The sequence below is a fragment of the Megalobrama amblycephala genome, linkage group LG21 (genome assembly GCF_018812025.1).
Source record: "Megalobrama amblycephala isolate DHTTF-2021 linkage group LG21, ASM1881202v1, whole genome shotgun sequence".
NCBI classification, from domain to species: Eukaryota; Metazoa; Chordata; class Actinopteri; order Cypriniformes; family Xenocyprididae; genus Megalobrama; species Megalobrama amblycephala.
Window position 1 is genome coordinate 5,945,559 of NC_063064.1, and position 21,093 is coordinate 5,966,651.

The 21,093-nt window shown below is 38.6% G+C and overlaps 1 protein-coding gene across 1 annotated transcript in view; it reads left to right on the forward strand.

Moving 5' to 3' along the window:
* The window catches only part of cpne5b (copine Vb), a 210,561-nt gene that overhangs the window by 179,026 nt on the left and 10,442 nt on the right, over positions 1 to 21,093 (forward strand). Inside the window, 4 exon segments of the mRNA XM_048173479.1 lie at positions 5,893 to 5,939; positions 8,153 to 8,334; positions 8,670 to 8,833; positions 12,508 to 12,610. Of these exon segments, the coding sequence (XP_048029436.1) occupies positions 5,893 to 5,939; positions 8,153 to 8,334; positions 8,670 to 8,833; positions 12,508 to 12,610 (496 nt within the window).

Genomic DNA, 21,093 nt, shown 5'->3' on the forward strand with positions numbered 1-21,093 from the left:
TTCGGCACACCAGTCAAGTCACGTCACGTTTATTTATATAGCTCTGGGTTAAAACGGCTGGGTTAAAAACAACCCGTTTGGCAACCCAGTGCTGTAAATATTGGACAGAACACATACTTGGTTAAAGTAACCCAAGCAAGTTGGGTTAAACACTTTCACCCAACTTCTGCTCATATTAACTAAAAGCTGGGCCAATTTTACATCATTTGGTAGGAAATTAATGGACATTAAACAGTCTAAATCAAATAATTTTATTTAATGGCAAGTTCATTAAGAACATCATAAAGCATTTTGAATGTGACCGGAGCAAAAGGAGCACACTCTGTGCGCTTCTGGCACCTGTGGCAAGAAAAGAACTGGTTATCAGTACGGTTTGAACTGTCTAACAATATTGGCATTTGCTGTGTTAAATAACAGCTTTATGTCTCCTCTGTTGGACATTACAGTCTTACCTTCTGTTCAATGCATGACACAAGCATTGCTCCCATAATAATTAACGATGTTCACACTGTAATCAGGGCCGTAGCCAGGGTTTTATAATTACAGAGGTCCCAAATTTGCGCTAGTTAGGGGGGTTGGGGGCATGGAAGAAAATTTTTATTTCTATGATCTACATATGTGCATTTTAAGATGTTTGAAAACCGCAAAAATTGATTAACAATAGCTTTAAAACCATGTCAGTGGGCAGTATAATATTTGTCAATTCTCCATCATTCTTTCTTTTTCTCTCAGTCTCCTTATCTTACGCTGTCTCTTGATAGTCTTTTCATTTTTGTCTGTGTCAGTGAATAAAGTAAACATAGGGTCAGCTGATATTTATGTTTTATGAAACATTTTCTTAGAAGTTAATTTACTGAATGTTACCAGGAAAGCTAGGTAACAAAGTTTATAAAATTCATTCACAATATGTACACATTCATTATTGATCTTATGCCTAATACGATGAAAACGGCTTTGTTGATGTTTCTTGTCCCCTCACATTGATAGTTACGAATTACATGAATCACGTCAGTATAGGACTAGCCTATTTTCAATTCAAAATGGCAAAATTAGACAAAAGTTCATTAGTTTGCATTCCTGATTATTTTTGTTGGTCGTTTAACATTTCTATCGTAAAACAGCTGTCACATATTTATGAAATGTTTAGTTTAGATTCTTACATCTTGACTCACACTTTATGACCGCGTCGCACCGGAATTCACGCTCAGCAGTGTCTGTGAACATAAAGCCCACCTGCTTTGAAAATGGACAAACCCAGCGATTGGGTTAAATGTTTGCCCAACGTGCTGGGCAGTTTTATTTAACTTAACTATTGTTTAACATTTACATTGACGAGCGGTGACAGACAGCTCAGAAGGTCGGTTATTATCTTGGTGCTGTGCAATATCTTTGCTGCACTTTAGTATGTTGAGTTAATACTATTTTAAGCAATTATTTCACAATGTTTATTATATAGACCTCCGAAAAATACAGATGTCCGGACCTCTGTGAACTCATAGCTGGCCATGACTGTAAGCACGGCAGAGGTAGCTGATTTTAACCCTTTTTGTGTCGAAAAGTGTGGCAACCATTGTCGTGACAGTCATTTAACCCTTAAATGCATACCTCGGGTCTTTAGTGACCCGGGACGTCATTCACTACCCTCTTCCTCGTTCATTTTTTAAAGTTAGACATCAACCTTCTTGGTATTCCTCAATCAATTCATTATAAAGAATATAACAAGAAAAAAAATCATAAAATTATAAAAGAATGCCTATTTTTGTATTCATTTTGTGTAAAAATTGTATAGGGTCGCAAACGACCCGAGGTGTGTATGAGTGTACATATATTTTTTCTGCACAACAATAATTGAATCTTAGATGACAGAATAAGTGCAATTCACCTTTATTCCACAAGGTGGCAATGTCTGATACACAATGTTGAAGTGACGACATTTTTTTTTTTAGACAGAAAACGAAATAATAAGAAAAACGTGAAATGGCTCAGCGATTTACTGCAGAGCAAGTACTGAATGCAATCAAATATGACTGTAACTGTTACTGGATGGATCTGGTGAAGCTGTTAGCGATCGAAATATTGATTTTGAAGATGTTGAAAATTATATAGTTCTGAGAATATATTTGAGATCGCGAATGGGCTCATATTCGTGACCTCAAACATAAAACTAGCCCATTGTTTGCTGAATTTACTGGGAAATGAGCTCTGACGAGGACAGTGATGATGGCAATAAACATCTGCTCAAACCGGAGCCCTTTCAAGCTCCAAAAGGTAACAAAATACAATTTATTTTATTCTTCTGTAATTGTTCCTCTAATATCAGAGGAGTTTTATATTATCGCAACAGGTAGAGATCCATCAGTGTTAGATATAGATCCGGGTCGATAAAGACCCGAATATGTAAGAATGACTGGCGAAACAGTCATGCATTTAAGGGTTAACGTGAAATGCTACTTCAGAATGGCCGCGTCATGTCTCTCACTCGGCCTGCGAAACAATGTTAGCAGTATAAACAATACATTTAATTGTACACTAAAAAATGCTGGGTTAAAAACAACCCAAGGTGGGTTGAAAATGGACAAACCCAGCGATTGGGTTGTTTTAACCTAGCAGTTGGGTTAAATGTTTATAACCCAACTATTGTTTAAAAATGACTATATGGCTGGCTTAAAATGAAACCAAAATTGGTTGGAAATTAAAAATAGACACATAATTATAGAGACAACAATAATAATCAAAAGGTGAACATTTATAATTAAGCAATTTAATAAATGTTTATTGTTTAATTATTATTCATTAAACTTATTTATAAATGTTCATTTATTAAACATATTAATAAATGTTCATTTCCAGTATGATTTGAGTTCATTTTAATCAAGCAATACAGTCATTTTTAAACAATAGTTGAATTAAATAAAACTACCCAACAGGTTGGGCAAACATTTAACCTAATCGCTGGGTTTGTCCATTTTCAACCCAACTTGGGTTGTTTTTAACCCAGCATTTTTTAGTGTAAAAAAAGTCGAAACTACATAAGTTTTTTTGTCTGTGTACAATTATTTCATACACAAGTGTATACTAACCTTAAAGTTCAGGAAGATCACTTCAGGAAGTTTTCTCTCAGGGCACAAGACAAAAAATGACGGTTACCAATCCAGTTTTTTCCAGTTTGGCAAACCAGCAGTTGGTTACTATAACCCAGCAGGCTGGGTAGTTTATGAGGGGGTTTCGTTCAGCAGTAGGTTACACACAAAACTACCCAACACTTTGAAAATAACCCAACAGGCAGAAACCAGCAGTCTGGGACCAGTGGTAGTCCGAAGGTGTTTCCAGAAAGTTTGTTTTGGAAAGCTATTTCGAACTCCCGAAAACGAACTTCGTTTTTGCCTGATTTTGTTCGAAATGACGCAACACCAGTTCGTTCTTTGATTTCACTTGAAGTATATATTGAGGCCTTAAAGGTAGTGTATCACACACAGTTTCTGCCAAACTCATGTTAATGTTGAGTACATATAGAGTAACAATGCATCCTTCATATCTCCGAAAAGTCTTTAGTTTTGTCATATTTATAAAAGATAGATACGCTAAACCGAGTCGTTCCGAAAAAAGCCGAGATCCTGGAGGTGTGTCTGCCGTGCCGTCAGTGCTGTGGGCGGAGCTAAAAAGTCACGAGCGCATGCAGCTTTTGCGTAGAGATCGTCTGCTAGCTGCGACATCATTATAAATACAAAGGGAACAAAAACGTTCGTGTTGTTTACATTATATACACTTGCGCGCCGATTGCCAACAAAACACAGACATCTGATGCAGCTTTACTCACCACCCGCGATCTTCAAATCCAGAGCCGAACTGGGACTTGTTTACAAAGTATTCATCACCGAAATCCCGGGAACAAACACACATACGTGCACAACTCCGTTGCTGCCTCGGAAAAACAAATTTCATCCTCAGTTCCCTTAACGCTGTGTTCTTTGGGAAGCTGAAAAAGGTAATCTTTCCCTCACAACCAAAAACACACTCCTTTGTTGACAGGAGCTGCGTCTGTAAATAAAATGGACTGATATACATTGTGAGGTGTAAAACACTGTAATTTCTTTCTTGCGTTGCAATCTAATGGTTATTTTTCTTAAATGAGACTGCCTCCATGATGTATACAGCCTCCAAAGGGTGCAGCCCCTGAATTGGGACACAGCCATTGTTGAAAAATCTCTCGGCTTTCGTATCCCTAACGAAACGCGTTGATGGGCGTGCTCTTGCTCTCGGTGATGTGTGTGCTCACGCTTATAAAGGAGAAGTTCCTAAACAAGGAATTCTGCTCTCTTTTGATGTCATACAGGACACACTCTGAAAAAAACTCTCAGAATCCTGTACCGAAACCGGAAGTAGTGTATTTGGCACGGAAATACTCCGTCATACGTCCAACTCGTGTTTTGAAACTTTGGCCATGTTTGGCCCCCTTTAATGGATAATACTACATAGAGACAGCATTATCTGTGCTGTGCTGTCCAGCCTATTCCATTAGATGCAGGTGGGTTTTCTGTCACTATGCAGGGCTTTTCCCTGCCTTCCACAGCACTGCACCTGACAAATGAGAGGGAGACACATAGTGACATCCGCGTCTCCGAAGATCGATTCTTCTTGTCCTTCTGTTTACCTCATCCCAAGAGACCTCTGGTGTGCTGCACTACACTAACGCCTAATGCAGGGGATCCTTTTTACAACCTATTAAGTTTCTGGGCCATGGAAATGCCCCAGTGCCACAGGCTGAAACGACTGGCAGAACAAAAACACTGCTGAAAGTAGCTCAGGATTTGCTCTAATTTGGAAAGAAAGTAAACAAGAGAAAATCAAAAAAGGACAAGAGAAAATTCCTTAGTTTCATTTTCCTCCTCAAAATGTATAATTAAAGAGTCTTAATCAAAGGTAAATGTGATAATGTGATCCTCAGGGATTGCTTTCGTTTAGATGATCTTATTTTCTAATCACAGCTTCGGTCACCTATTCCCAAAATGAGAGAGCTGTTTTGTGATGCATACGCAGGCACCCAAGAGTAAATGGCTTTTAATGAATTAATAAAGAGGGTAATTGTTCTCCAGGCTACACAGGGGCATGAGTCATGTATTAGCCTGGGATTCTAAAGGTTAATGTCATTTTCTCTGCTTTTCATTATGGTTTTTATCAGTTTTTTTCTCTTCCAACCCACTGAATCCCTAATGGGCCGCTGACTTTTTGGGGAGAGGGATTGAATGCTGTTGGTGGCACATGTGTTTGGAATCTTGAAAATTAGATCATTATTATTATTTCCTCTATCATTTTAATTGCTTGGCTTTACGCGTATCGGTTTTATGCTAATGTTGCGGTATGTTAATTTACAGCAGGACTTTTATAAAACTAATTATTTGACAGTAATAGATTATGTCTGGTCAATTGGACATGTATTTATTAAATGATAAACCTTTTAGTCCAACATATTAACCTCAGATTAGTTAACTCGTTCTATTCACTGCATCTTCTGTCAGGAAGCGTCCTTAAAGGTGCCTGTGGGACTCATTTAGCAGGCATGTCTAACATGGTGCTTTTGTGACCGGTGGGAAGCCAGGGCAGAGGGAATCCCTGTGTGAAGGCAGGGATGCAGATGGATCTGATGCATTACCCTGTGTTGAGCACAGTAAAACTTGTAATGTGGGCTCAAAGAAATGGCTCTTCCTGTTTATCCCAATTAGTGCAGCTGGGGTTGACTACACACATCAGCCATCATTTAGCTGCATTCGTGCCCGTGCGTGTTAACACATACCCACACACAGACATATGTACCTGTCTCTACAGATGCTGCTAAATCACTGCAGAGAGTGTTTTTGCTTACTCTTGTTTTCTCATTTCTGCCTCTTTTCCCAGGACCCAGATCAATTTCACTGTGGCCATCGATTTCACCGCCTCTAACGGTAAGCAATTAAGTGGAGAGAACGATATGTGAACTCTTAAAAGGTTGGCTGATCCAAACCCAATCATTAGCCCGCTTGTGTCGCTCAATATGCTCCTATTAGTCGTCAGTGGGCGGCGCCCTGTGCTACAGGGCCGAACGGGAAACCGTGTAAGGGTCCGAGTCGTGCTGAGAGGTGAACGCTTGGATAAAACGGTCTAAAATTGCCAAGCTACACCAGCCGGTGGTGAATGCGTTTCCCTATTGTTGCTGCAAGTGTTCAAGTAATTACTGTTCTTTCACAAATAAGTGCTTCCAAACATCTTTGAATTATTCAGCAAATTAATAAGATTTGTTCAGAACAATGTAGCGAGAGGATGGAAATAGAAGGCATCATGGGCTTTTGCTTCTGAGAGATTTATTGAAAGTGGCTGCCTGAAGTGCAAGGGAGCTGAATTGCAATGCAAAGTTAGTTTGGTAACAGTGCAGCTGTTGTTCAAGAACTGTTTGGATCCCAACTGTTCCAAGCCCTGAACAACTTCAATAGCTTGACAACAGAATTGGAGCACTCATTTGTGTTTCTTAAATATACTTACTGACTCTGGCAGACATAGTTGCTCTGTTACAAAACCTAATGAGCTGCATTGATGCCTACTGACTTCATAGGCCGTGCCCTCTAACACCATTATAATCAGTGATACTGTCTACATTAGATGTGTTGTAACATCATTTAGTGGGGGAAAAAGGGAAGCAATTGACCATATGCACAGAACATTCTTAAGAACTTTCGCAATAATGTAAGCCAGCTGGAAAACTTTTGTTGAAATGTCACTTGTTGGTGTGTCGGATCTTCAATGTCCTGAGGTAGCTTTAACACATCAGTGGTGTAATACTTTGTTTATAATCAGAATATTGTCACTTAAATAGTCAGGCCTAGCATTAATTTAGTGCGTCCCTCAGTGTTCCTCCTCAGGAATTGAATTCAACCATCAGTTTTCACACTTTTGTGTGGAAAAAAAGCATTAATACGCTGTAAATTAAATATTTATTGTGCACTTTTAACTGACAGCTTCAGTGATTATGAAGGGAGACACGGTGCTTGCTTTCTGTGAATTCATTCAAGAAAAGTTATTGTTTTTAAGATTTTGTGAGTGCTTCATATTTCACCTTGCAAAATGTATTTTAAACCTATGATTTTATAAGTTTAATATTTATTCAAAAGTGAAACAGAAAAACTATTACAGGAGATGGCTAATTTGAGCACTCCTCTGCTGCCATTTGCTGGTTATAGTGGTAATTAATGTTTTTTTTATTAAATGTTTTCACAAATGTTGGTTTTCCTACATCTTGAAACATTTGGTTTTACAAATGGGCACAATCTCAGAAGGGTGAAAAAGTGAACACGTCAAACGAATTTAGTATGTTTGCTTTGACTTGTCCAGTGTAGACAGCCTTAAGCTGTTGCGGAGTGTCACAACAACAGTCACACTCGGTGCAGACATGGGATAAGACAGCATCTTAACCATCAAGGACCCTCATAAGTGACCGATTTGGAGTGCTTTACGTAAGCTGCACATATGTAAGCTAACTGCGCAATTCAACAGCATAAAATACATTGAACACAACAATATTGGATAAAAGGATACATTTTTAATTACTTTAAAATTGTTAAGTTATAAACCTCTGTGGCGCAGGCTGATATGCCCTTTAAGTGCAATCTGCTAGCAATCACATCACTTACTACAAGGCACAAGTTGATTGGCCTCAACATTTTTGCTTGCTTAACATTTAAATAGTATTGTTCAGTGTTCGCTGTAAACTGGTCCTGCAGTGCTCTGAAACCCTCAACCTCCCCAGCTCCACCTGTCTAGATCTGCTATGGGATTTATGTATGCATATTCATGCAATAGAGATTGTTCCTAACAGATCTATTCCGCCAAGATCAAATACAATAACATTGTCATATATATTAACATACTACAACTAGTTGTCATGATTGAACAATAACGTTATTTAATGGAATATGTAAGCTTAATTACTATCAACATTTCCATTGCCTTGTCCACCATCTTGAATTTATATGTTTTGTTTTTATTTTTAGTTTAGCTAACAGGTTTTGTAACAAATGTGCTCACAATGTAAATATGAAGAATATTTTCACACACTTGAAAATGCTCTCTTTGGTTTCCTAAAATGTAATACTAGGTAACTTTTTGTTTGCTGTTTAAATTCCAGGTAACCCATCCCAGTCCACGTCTCTCCATTACATGAACCCCTACCAGATGAACGCCTACGCCCTGGCACTGAAGGCAGTGGGGGAAATCATCCAGGACTATGACAGTGACAAGATGTTCCCTGCACTGGGATTTGGAGCCAAGCTGCCCCCCGATGGACGGGTGTCTCATGAGTTTCCCCTAGTGAGTGAGCTTCCGATTTCCTGTTGTCCAAAATCTTCCTGAAACTCCTTGGGATTAGTCCAAAAAGTTGTTGTTTTTTTTGATGCAAGACTCTGTTTTTCTCACTTTCTCGGTTGTAAACTTGAGAGCGGGAGATGCTGTTGTGGTCATTGGTGCTGGGAAAGCGGTTCAATGATGCTGAGACAAGACTGTATGGGAGACGTCTATAATTGGCAACGTCTGCTGTCATATTGATTGACACAATCCATGTTTTCTCTCCTCAGCATTGTTTTCTTTTGAACTGCTGTTGGCTTAAATGAAGGCACACGTGTGAACCATTGATTCCTGTCTTTCAGAATGGAAATATCGAAAATCCCTACTGTAATGGTATTGAGGGGATTTTGGAGGCGTACCATCAGAGTCTAAAGACCGTCCAGCTGTACGGGCCTACTAACTTTGCCCCTGTTGTAAATTTGCCAAATATCCTACACAGTTGTAAATCACTTTTAGTGGTGGCCAGGTTAAATTTTCCAAGGAAGTTTTTGAGCGGGCAGACCCAAATATCTTTGAGGGCTTGAAATTACACAGTTTTAAAATCAGCTTATATTGTCAGTTTGTACATGATAAGAGAACTAGCACACAGTCTTTTATGGCTTGTTGCTGGGGTGACATGCACGTTCCACGTGCCTGCATAGTGATTGGTTCGCTGTGCCGCTGCTCACCGCTCACAGCCAACATTCACTGCTAAAAATGCGCAACGAAGAGGAGCCACAAAAAAAAATTTTCGCAAAAAGAAAGTGAAATCATCTATTTGGGAACCCAAAAAGGAGGATGTTGTACTTTAATTGTTGGCCACAAAACAAGGAAACACCACATTTGTCTTTTAAAACGGCACCCAAGGATCAGTCAAATCATTCAACCAAAGCCTATTTGTGATGCCTTTGCCAGTGTAAATTGAGCTCTCAACGGGAAATAACAGACCAAACGTTTCATCGCTAAAGAAGTCCTAGAGCAACATTTGCCAACGACCTGTCTCAAGCCTGCAAAGGTTTGAGGTTCTTAGCTAAAAACCAGGGTAGTACTCACACCGCCTACAACGTCACCAAGCCTCAATGTGTCTGCTTTTGTGTTTACAGAAATGTTCTAATTTTGGAATAAAATATTAAGTGACCTTTTTGTCACTTGTAATGAAGCTTGCTTATTAGTGAAATTATTAATATCATGGAATGGTAATTATTGCTTTAGCCTGGATTGTGGCTCTCAATATCGCAAAATCGTTGGGGAAAAAATACGTAATTTTTTTCCAAATCGTGCAGCCCTACTCATAACTACTAAACCGTTAGGCGTAGGCTCAAGTGTCCTATACCATTGGAATCCTTGCATGCCCCAGGTAATTTTCGGGTATTTTGGATTTAAAAAAAAAAAAAAAAAAAAAATGCTTTTGCAAACTTGTCCTAGGTTTTTGACCCAACCAGAACCAAACCAGTACAGCAAGATTCTCTGGTCCCTAAGGGCCACCAAAACATTTGAATTAGGTGGAGCCACTTTTACTAAAATGGCTATAACTCGTGAACGGAATGAGATATTTTCACCAAAAACCTATGTAAGCACACCTATGTAAGAGCTCATTATGTGGCCACATGAAAAAGGATGTAGCGACTGGCCACTTGGTGGTGTTATAGTAGAAAAAAACATGAAAATGGCTATAATTACCTCACCATTAGTCAGATTGACTAGAAAATTGGCATGCAGTGTCTTTGTCTGAGGTGCCATGATTGTCTATGAGGACATTGACGCATCTTGAAAAACTTGTATGCCATAGGCCAATGAATTTTGAGCAGCTATCAGACAAGGTTAACGGAGGCCGATTGGAACGAAACTCACTGGGCCTGTTTGACTAAAGGCCCTTAAAGGCCTGTGAGAAATTTGAAAGAAATCGGCCACCAGGGGCCGTCTTCGTGGTTTTCACATGCATAAAGGATTGTGTATCGCGCGATTTTTCGCACACGCCTACAATGTTCATACCACATGGTAGAAATCCTCATCCTGGCAAATTTGCCTCTAGGAACACCGCTGTCCATCAAATTCGTTCGTTAAATATTGGAGATTATTTCAAAAACTAACTTTGGCAAACTAGTCCTAGGTTTTTGGCTCAACCTCGATAACTGTTAAAAAGCTTTAAAAACGATATATTTTCTATGGTAAATTGCCTGTATTTGCTGTAAAATGGCCTTTTCCATCTATGATCGAGATGGTTACAGACTTGCAAATTAAAACACATGTGCTTAAAGGCCTTAAAGCGCGTGAACTCCGAAAATTGCCTAACCCTCCGAAAAGCTATATTATATATATATATATATATATATATATATATATATATTTTTTTTTTTTTTTTTTTTTTTTTTTTTTGTAACTAAAAGGAAGTAATTACTGGTTTATTGGTTATATTTTAGATTTAAGCTTTTTTTTTATTACCAAAAATGATTTATGATAGTTTTAGTTAACAATAACAACACTAAAGTTTAGACTGGAAGTAATTGGAGAGGAAAGAGGGGAAAAGGATAAAGAAAAGACCTCGAGTCAGGACTGGAACTCTGGTGACCTGAAGCTCAGCTGTGCCATGTCAGACTGCTGCACACAAGGCTTGCCCCTGACAATATGGGATTTTTAATTACAGATTGATAAACTATTACATTTGGCACCCGCCAGTCCTGAATATGTGGTTAAAGTCTTGAGTAAAAGCATCTAAACACAGCATAAATTGATAATTATTTAGGACCCCTCCTCTAGCTAACCTTGGCTTTGACCGTTCTTGCATCATTTCAAAATTCAAAAGCCATTTCGGTTGTTTTTGCTGCCATGTAAAATGTCAGCCTGTTTGCACTTTGCATACAAATGATAGATTGCCCAGATTTAGTGGAATGCAATGCAAATGTTATTTTCTGCATGAATAGCAAAATTGATCTTTGTTTAGATTTTCAAGCACATAGCATATATGAACAACAGACACTTCATGAATCAGAATAAGAAAGTACTTTCTCTACGGACCTCCGCAAAACCCATATCCTTGAAGACACTTGAGATGATTTCCTTGGCTTCAGTTTTTGTGACTCTCTGATGTTCGATCAACGGCCCTGTTTCCACCTGGTATTAAGATGCATTTTGGTCGATCGGATCACAAGTGGACGATGCTAAATACAGGTGTGAAGGGGTTGTAAAACGTTTTGAACTTGTCCACTTTCGACCAATTCCAGAGGTAGTCGAAAACACATTCGACTGGATTGCTTTCATAGTGTAGACTCTCATGTTGTCAAATGTGTTCAAACAGCCACTAAAGAATGTCTACTCTCCACCTACTGACCTAATGCTTAAACAATAAGTAGCACCATCTAATTTTGTCCATTAGATCGAAAGATCTGAAAAAACCCATACATTTACCCACCCATAGACCCTCCCCTTCAAAGAAATCAGGACAGAAGTGGTTGAAAGTGGACAAAAGAGACGGATTAACACACCAGGTGTAAACTGGACTTGTCTCCCTCGTCTAATTGTGATCCGATTGACCAAAACGCATCTTAATACCAATGTGGAAACAGGGCCAAAGATGGTTGTGTCTGTCCACCAAAAGCCAAATCATATGCTGCTTCTCTTAGCCCAAAAACTGGCAAAAGAAAGTTGGTGACATGGAACAAGCTTGTTAACCCATTGTAAAGCTCACAGCATAGGTGTCATAACAGAGTGACTCAGTACTGACTGCAGCTATTTTTAATCATCATTTGAAAGGATAGTGGGTGTGTTTCCAGAAAAAGGAGACAAAGTAATTGTCTGAAGACATCTCCACCCCCTCCCTCATGTCACAGCATCACACAACCAAATCATTTTCCATCTGATTACACTGCATCCACTGTGGTAATTAAAAATGCCATCTTCCGCAGATTTGAATTAGACTTATAAATTGAAGCATGATGCACCTCCTCAGGCTCTTGCTCAGAACTGGCAGAGGCAAAGATTTATTTAAACAAATAAAGCAGAACATGGCTTATGTTAACATAGCGAAATGAGTTTGAGACATTTGAAAACCAGGAAAAGGAGACTGTAGAGGGCAAAATGTGTCATTTAAAGAAAAGTGAACAATCCTGAAGTATGTATTATGGGTTTTTTTTTGTTTTGTTTTTTTGTTTTTTGTCTCTGAAGGTACGCAGCTGCTGTCCAGGATGGCTCGCAGTATTTTGTGCTCCTCATCATCACGGATGGGGTCATATCAGACATGTCACAGACCAAAGAGGCCATCGTGAATGTGAGTATGACCACTAAAAGAGGACAAGCGTCCTTCTCCAACAGGATGGGTACTGTTCTGTTCCACTTCCTTCCTTTTCAGGCTGCATCCTAACTGAAATGAAACCTCATAAGCGAAGTGGCTGCAACAAAGGAGCGCTCAGCTAACAATTGATTCCAGTGGAGTTTTGCATTAGCATGTTGCTAAGTGCTTCAAAAAGGATAATAAACACAAAACACAAGTCGAGGATAAATATATTCAATTAGATTAATCAAAATTTCTTTCGTCCCACATCCTTAGATTTATTTTTTATTTAATAGAGTGCATTAGTGCCCGCCATAGACTATAAAAAAGATAGATGATGTGTCTCCACTTCCTTCCACTGTAGAAAAATGAATCCCAGAAACAGTTGTTGCTAATTATATCATTTGGAACCTGAGTCTGCGCTGTAGTGATCCTGAGGTGGAGCCGCGGCATCAAGGTCCCGCCCATATTCCCGCTCCCACAGACTCAATCGCAAGCAGAGCTGTCAATCATGAAGTTATACCCCATTTTTATAGCATCAAATAACTAACTAAAACCAAACTTATTGGAAAAACAAAAAAACACTTGAACAAATGTCTGTGTGATAAGAACTACCTAAAAGTGATTTTCAAAAAAAACCTTTGGGAAATAAATATTTGAAGTGTAATTGAATTTTTTTAAATTTGGCTCTTTTTTGGCTCTGGCACTTTTCCAGCACCCTTGGTTCCTGGAAATATTTTTCCCCTAGGGATTTTTAAAACTTTATAATCTAAGTGTTCACATACTCCATTTGCAGTACGTATTTCAGTGCGTATGCAGTGCAGAAGCAGCACTGTGCTTTCACATATGCCATGTTTGCAGTGTGCAACTGATCCATGGCTGCAAACCACAAATGCAACATTTATTCATTATTTTTATTTCAAAGATGTTATTGAAAATGTTTTTTCAGCATTGTAATTCAATCTTTCATAAGCGGACTAAATTTAAACAACCCATTATTCGATTCATTACTTCTATATAGATTTATATATTAACGTTTCTCAAGCAAGTGGCAAAATATGTAACCCCTTAACTGTCACTCCCATTTTTAGGGATAAGACACCAACTTAAATTGTTTTAAATCTTGAATCATTTTCTGAGCACAGACTTAAGTTTGGTCTCCTTATAAAGGGGATACTTGGCAGATTATTTTAGAAGTAAAAGAAAAAATATGAAAGTGAAATAAAAAAAAAATTGTTATTGAAGTTTTAGTTTAGGGAAATGGAAAATGGAAAAATATGATTTCTTATCATTTATATAAAATAAATATTTTACAAAACTGTTTTGCTCTAAAACTGCAAGAAAATCAAAGCCAAAATCTAAAATCTAAAATCTAATCAAGTTGTGTTTCAAATTTTAGGTTGATATCTTAAAAATTGTAGCTTTCGGTAATGATTTTGTTTGGGTGCCAAACAAAAGTACCAAACTTTTCCACTAGATACCATCCAAGCTCCATTGGTGACCACATAAGGACCATTTCCATATAGCCTATGGTTTGAGTGACCTGAACCATTTATTTCCATAATGTTTATACAATTTATGAAACTGACATCCTATTCAGAGGTAGTATGGGCAGAATGTCAGTATTTGGTTTGAATTCAACATTTAACAAACACATAAAAGTCATGCAAAAAAATAAATAAATTTAAGACATCCTTAAAATTATTTGGCCTTAACAAATTAAGCTCCTATTATGCCGTCAAAATTCTGCCTACAAAGGCACTTTGCTAGGCTTTCGCATCAGAACACGTTTAGTATAAACATCCTGGTCTTCTTCTTCAGCGTGCTGGAGAATTATAATACCCAATGAGCACTAAAGCATCTCCTATGGTTGATATGGGTTTTTATGATCTTATTATAGATGATATATTGTTATAACCTATTTAGGCTGCATGTGTCACATGCAAAATGGATGACTCATGTTGTATTGAGGTCATCATTTACGCTTAAAAGGTCAATCTCGTCTCCAGCGGTGCATGTCATTCATCTAGCCAATGAACAGGCCCGATTTCCCAGCAGACTGGATTTAAAGGGAATTTGCGACTGTTAGTCAGATTTGTAGAACAGCCACACCTTCCTTTTAAGATCTTGCCTGCTGCTCTTTCCCCAACGGCCTGCATCTGCCAAGAAGACTCACATTTCTGCCCTGTGCGTGACATTTAAGCCCTGAACGCAAGGTAAAAATAGAGGCCTATGGTGTTTTGTGTGTGTGTTCAAAGGACTTCTAGGAAATCTAAATTTGAGTATTTGACATTTTCCATTGAAAAGTAATGAAAGAATTAAATATGATGAATGTTACACTGCAGTGCAGATCTGATTAATAATTTCAGGAGGTGTTGAATCAGAAACAGGAGATATCAGTGTAGAAAAAGACTAATCTAATCAAGAAGGTGGCTGCATCTCTTAATCAAATGATAAGGTCATGTGGTCTTGGTGTTGTGATTAGCCAGGTGTGCATCAATCCAATAATTACTATATTGAAATATGGAAATTGTTAACTATTTATCTATTTTAATCCTCACAGGGAAAGTTCACATAAATAAAAAAAATCAGACATCATATATTCCAACATTCAAAACCTCTATGACTTTCTTTCCACTGGGAACCACAAAGAAAGATTCTTATTCATAGTGAGGATTGGGACTCAAAAAAGCATCCCAAAACATTTATTTGCAACTGGGGATCGACTTAGCAGACAATTTTATCCAAAAACATCAAAAAAGTAGCTTGTGCAACTTGCACACTGTGTTCCACACCATACGATAACTTTGTGTGAGAAACAGTGTGAAATTTAAGTTGTTATTTGGAATTCGTCCCCCCTTGCCGTAGCTCTCAAATCTTATTCAATTCAAATATGGGAGCATGAAGATGGTTTGATATCAGTGAGCATGTTTGCATACACACTAATAAGACCCCTTTTCAGTTAGTAAACAAATTTTTGTCGGCGGAGTTTAGGTGGAGGAAGAACGTTTCCCCTGACCACCTGACCGCTAGCTAGTAAGTTCTGTTATTTAGCAATGACTGGAGAAAATCTGATTTTATCTAAATGTGTGAGGTCAAACACTGTCCGGGACGTGATTGTTATTTGACGGACTAAGTTAACTTTAAAGGTGCCCTCGAATGAAAAAATTGAATTTATCTTGGCATAGTCAAATAACAAGAGTTCAGTACATGGAAATGACATACAGTGAGTCTCAAACTCCATTGTTTCCCCCTTCTTATATAAATCTCATTTGTTTAAAAGACCTCCGAAGAACAGGCGAATCTCAACATAACACCGACTGTTACGTAACAGTCGGGGTGTACGCCCCAATATTTGCATATGCCAGCCCATGTTCCCAACATTATGAAAGGCATTAGACAAGGGCAGCCAGTATTAACGTCTGGATGTGCACAGCTGAATCATCAGACTAGGTAAGCAAGCAAGAACAATAGTGAAAAATGGCAGATGGAGCAATAATAACTGACATGATCCATGATAACGTGATATTTTTAGTGATATTTGTAAATTGTCTTTCTAAATGTTTCGTTAGCATGTTGCTAATGTACTGTTAAATGTGGTTAAAGTTACCATCATTTCTTACTGTATTCATGGAGACAAGAGCCGTCACTATTTTCATTTTTAAACACTTGCAGTCTGTATAATTCATAAACACAACTTCACTCTTTATAAATCTCTCCAAAAGTGTAGCATTAGCCGTTAGCCACGGAGCACAGCCTCAAATTCATTCAGAATCAAATGTAAACAATATAACAGTATACAATACTCACATAATCCGACGCATGCATGCCGCATGCATGACGAACACTTTGTAAAGATCCATTTGAGGGTTATATTAGCTGTGTAAACTTTGTTTATGCACTGTTTAAGGCAAGCGCGAGCTCCGTGGGCGTGGAGCACGAGAATTAAAGGGCCAGTAGCCCTGAATCGGCTCATTTATAATGATGCCCCAAAATAGGCAGTTAAAAAAATGAATTTAAAAAAATCTATGGGGTATTTTGAGCTGAAACTTCACAGACACATTCAGGGGACACCTTAGACTTATATTACATCTTTTTAAAAAAAAGTTCTAGGGCACCTTTAACGGACAGAACCAGATTGGCTGACCTGTACACGCTCACTCAGTGGATGGACAATCTGACAGATTATGGCAACATTTATGGCAACTGTAGAAAGGGAGATGACACAAACAGTTTCCTTTATGTTTAGTCTCTGGTTGTTAGCTAGCAGTTAACTAACTGCTAGTTGTATGACTAACAAAGTTAGCTAACTTATGCACTAAAGTTAGTGTTACGTGAGAAATCACCTAACTTGTTCCCCAATTTCTGATTAGGTGGGCATGCATGAGAAATCTTTAGACACGTAACCAATCCATAATCCATACCGACAAAAGACAATAGTTTATTTAACCTTTCCTGACATGAAGTGTGCGCTGCAAATGCGAGCATTTTTGATGATTGTTTCTGTCTAGTCAAATTGTTGTTTCTATCAAATTGGAGCCTGTACTCCGTCAATTCTGGCACCCAACAACACAACAAGATGACCAGCCTAATTGTGACATTGGCACTAAAAGGGTCTATATGCTGACAACTACCAAACAATCAGTTTACTGAAATAACCTGTTTTACCATTGTTACAGCCAATAACCTTGCAATGCAAGAAAATGTCTCAGGTTACGTCTGTAACCATGGTTCCCTGAGAAGGGAAACAAGACACTGTGTCTTGGATCAATGCTATGGGGAACGCCATCTGTGTGACCAATGTCTGAAGCATGTGTGACAAACACGCCAATTTTATTGGCCAATGACAGTCCATGACATCACTAGTGAAGCACCCGTGTGTATAAGAGGGCACCTATATGGAACGGGAAAGTTCCTTTGTTTGAAAGCAAACTCTTTTGCATGAGGGGAGTAAGCTGGCCGTTTATGTCCATTTATAGGGGCCATTCACATATCGCGTCTTTTGCGTGCCCAAGTTCGTTATTTCAAATGTAGGCGCTCATAATAGAAGCGACGTGGTTGTTTTTTCCAGGCGTACCTATGCCGCGGCGAGATGAAAACATCTCAGCTTTTCTAAATACCACAAGTGATCCGCAGGTCATGTGACAAGAACCAACCGATCAGCTTCAGCTTTCCGTAACGGCATCGAAAGCTCAGCCGAACAGCTGATCATATCTGTACAGGGCGGGGTTTTATTTCTCATCTCCATAAATATATCTAGTAGTAAAGCTAATGCAAGAGCTAAAAATCAATTAATCCTTTGCTGATACTTACTCGTTATCGTGGAGAAAGCAGTTCATGGTTGCATAGCAACGACAGACGCCACGGGATATATAACATATCACACACGGCATTCTATGAGAAGGTGATGTCCACCAAAGTGTGAGTAATTTATCAAGGAACATTTTGATAGGAGACACCACCTAGATGGTATCTAGTAGTTCTATCATTAGGCATGCATAATACTATACAATATTAAAAAACAATATACAAACAGTATAATACACAAAATGAACCGGGGAAATGCATGTTCATTCATTAGACAGATTTTTCAGTGAATTAGTGGAAAGGATTCCATTTCTATGGGACTGCATATCTGTTTCTTGTAGCCTGTACTGTTGAGAACAATCAATGTCCCAAATGTCTTTAAAGTGTATGAGTGAAGCAAAAAGGGTGATAATTCTCAGTGGGGAAACCAGACATCACGGAGTCTGCCTGGGTGAGGGGTTGTGAAGATTAAGTGGAACAATGGTGTGTTTGATCGGTCCAGTCGTTACAGTAAACATGCTCACTGATGTCAAACCAAGTGCAACATTGCATCTTGGAGTGACACTACTGTATAATGAACAATTACCCACTACGCCATGCTGAAGAAACACCTTCCTCGTTAAGCTATGAATATGCACAAACATAATGGGCCATAGCATAATTTGACTCTACAGATTACTTAGCCAGAGTCAGAGCGTCAATAAAGTAGGGCTGGGACAGTAAATAGATGCATCACTCGATTCTGAGATTTTCTTAATGCATCGCAATTCTCCCTCGAATCGATTCTGAGATTCATTTTTAACAGCAGATTGGTGCTCTAGGCATTTAATTGGCACTCTAGGAGTTTTTAATTCGTACTCTCAAATGCTCACAAAGAAGAGCGCTCGTGCATTCGGCTGAGTCTGAGAATGTACTGGCGCCTCAGAATGCTTTTATGACGCGAGATTAATGTAAACAGTCCACTGAAAACACCCTTGTAATTTGTTTCAGCCTTTTCGAACTTGATGAATGATTGTTTTAGGTTCAAGTGGTGTGTGTAAGGAATTGGAAGCAAGCAGAGTACAGTTGTTTCTAAAGCACGCAGTGCCATCTGCTGTTAAAAACTAAGCTCAGAATCGATTAGAGAGAGAATTGCAATGCTTTTGAAAAATCTAAGAATCAATCCAGAATTATTTCTCGATTTGCGATGTAACGATTTATTGTCCCAGCCCAACAATAAAGGGAGTGCATCCAAAAAGATTTCCTATAGACTATAGAGTGGTACCACTCCCTATGTCACTATCTTCCAATGCCAGAAGAAGATATAACAAGGGAGCTATCCCTTTTAGCAGAATCTGAAAGAAATTGTCATTCACATGTCTGTGAATGGTACATTTTGATGCGATTTCTTTTCCAGCTGTGTGTTGGGGGAAATGTGCCAAGAATGATATGAGATGCTACTACAATCTGCGCTTTCCTCTCTTCGTAAGTGCTAAATAAACTCTAAAACTCATCGTAATATTGCTCGGAAATTCAGTGTAGGAGGCCTGTTAACACGTCCAGGTGGACCACTGTTCTACTCGTTTTTATAGATCCCCCGTTTCGGGTGGTCCTGAGTGGCACAGCATTATGTTCAGACTCTGTTTTGCAACGGCGTGTGAAGTGTTCACAGAAAACCTTAGAGGAACACTGACCTACTTTTCTCCTCTACTCTGATTCACTGGGACAGACACATGTATCATTCATGAGAAAAGCTGTTACTCTAAGCAGCTGTTTGCATCTCATCCTCCTCGTTCATTTATAAAACAGGTCATAGAGGAATGGACATTCGCCCACGGAAGGCCTTTTTGATCTAAGGGTGTTTCGACAACATCCCTTTACTTCCCACAACAGCTGACAGCATCCTGCTGCTAAGCTGTCTCATTACAGTTTTAGCAGAAATGCGAATGTAGACGTGTGGCATATGCGTATTTAGCAATATATTAACAAAGAAGGGTTCGAGACCATAAGTCTCATTGTTTGCACTTTTTATTTTCCAGTTACGTGTCACATGTCAGCTATATTTAGGATTTCACAATATGGGTTCCTCTGCAGATGTCTAGAAGCTTCCTCAAACCAGCTGTGGCTGTGTGGATCTATACATTTACCATACACTCTTAAAAATAAAGGTTGCAAAGGGGTTTTTTTCACAGTGATGCCATAGAACCACCATTTTTGGTTCCTCAAAGAACCTTTAAGTGAACAGTTCTTAAAAGAACTATTATTTTCTTAGTTTGTTGAACATTTTAAAAATCTAAAGAACCTTTTGTGGAATGGAAGGGTTCCATGGATGTCAAGTTCTTTATGCCAATAAAAAAGACCTTAATTTTTAAGAGTCTACTGCATTCTCTTAAAGGTGCCCTAGAATCAGAATTTGAATTTACCTCGGCATAGTTGAATAACAAGAGTTCAGTACATGGAAAAGACATACGTTGAGTTTCAAACCCCATTGTTTCCTCCTTCTTATGTAAATCTCATTTGTTTAAAAGACTTCCGGAAAACACTCGGATCTCAACATAACACAGACTGTTACGTAACAATCGGGATCATTAATATGTATGACCCCAATATTTGCATAATGCCAGCCCATTCGACGCATTAGACAAGGAAAGGCAGTATTAACGGCTGGATCTGTGCACAGACAAGGTAAGCAAGCAAGAACAACAGCGAAAAATGGCAGATGGAGCAATAATAACTGACATGATCCATGATATCATGATATTTTTAGTGATATTTGTAAATTGTCTTTCTAAATGTTTCATTAGCATGTTGCTAATATACTGTTAAATGTGGTTAAAGTTACCATCGTTTCTTACTGTATTCACGGAGACGAGAGTCATTGCTATTTTCATTTTTAAACACTTGCAGTCTGTATAATGCATAAACACAACTTCATTCTTTATAAATCTCTCCAACAGTGTGTAATGTTAGCTTTAGCCACAGAGCATAGCCTCAAACTCACACAGAATCAAACGTAACCATCTAAATAAATACTTTACTCACATAATTCGAAGCATGCATACAGCATGCATGACGAACATCTTGTAAAGATCCATTTGAGGGTTATATTAGCTGTGTGAACTTTGTAAATGCGCTGTATTATAGTTGAGAGCTCGTGGGGCAGAGGGAGCGCATCTCTTAAAGGGGCCGTGCTG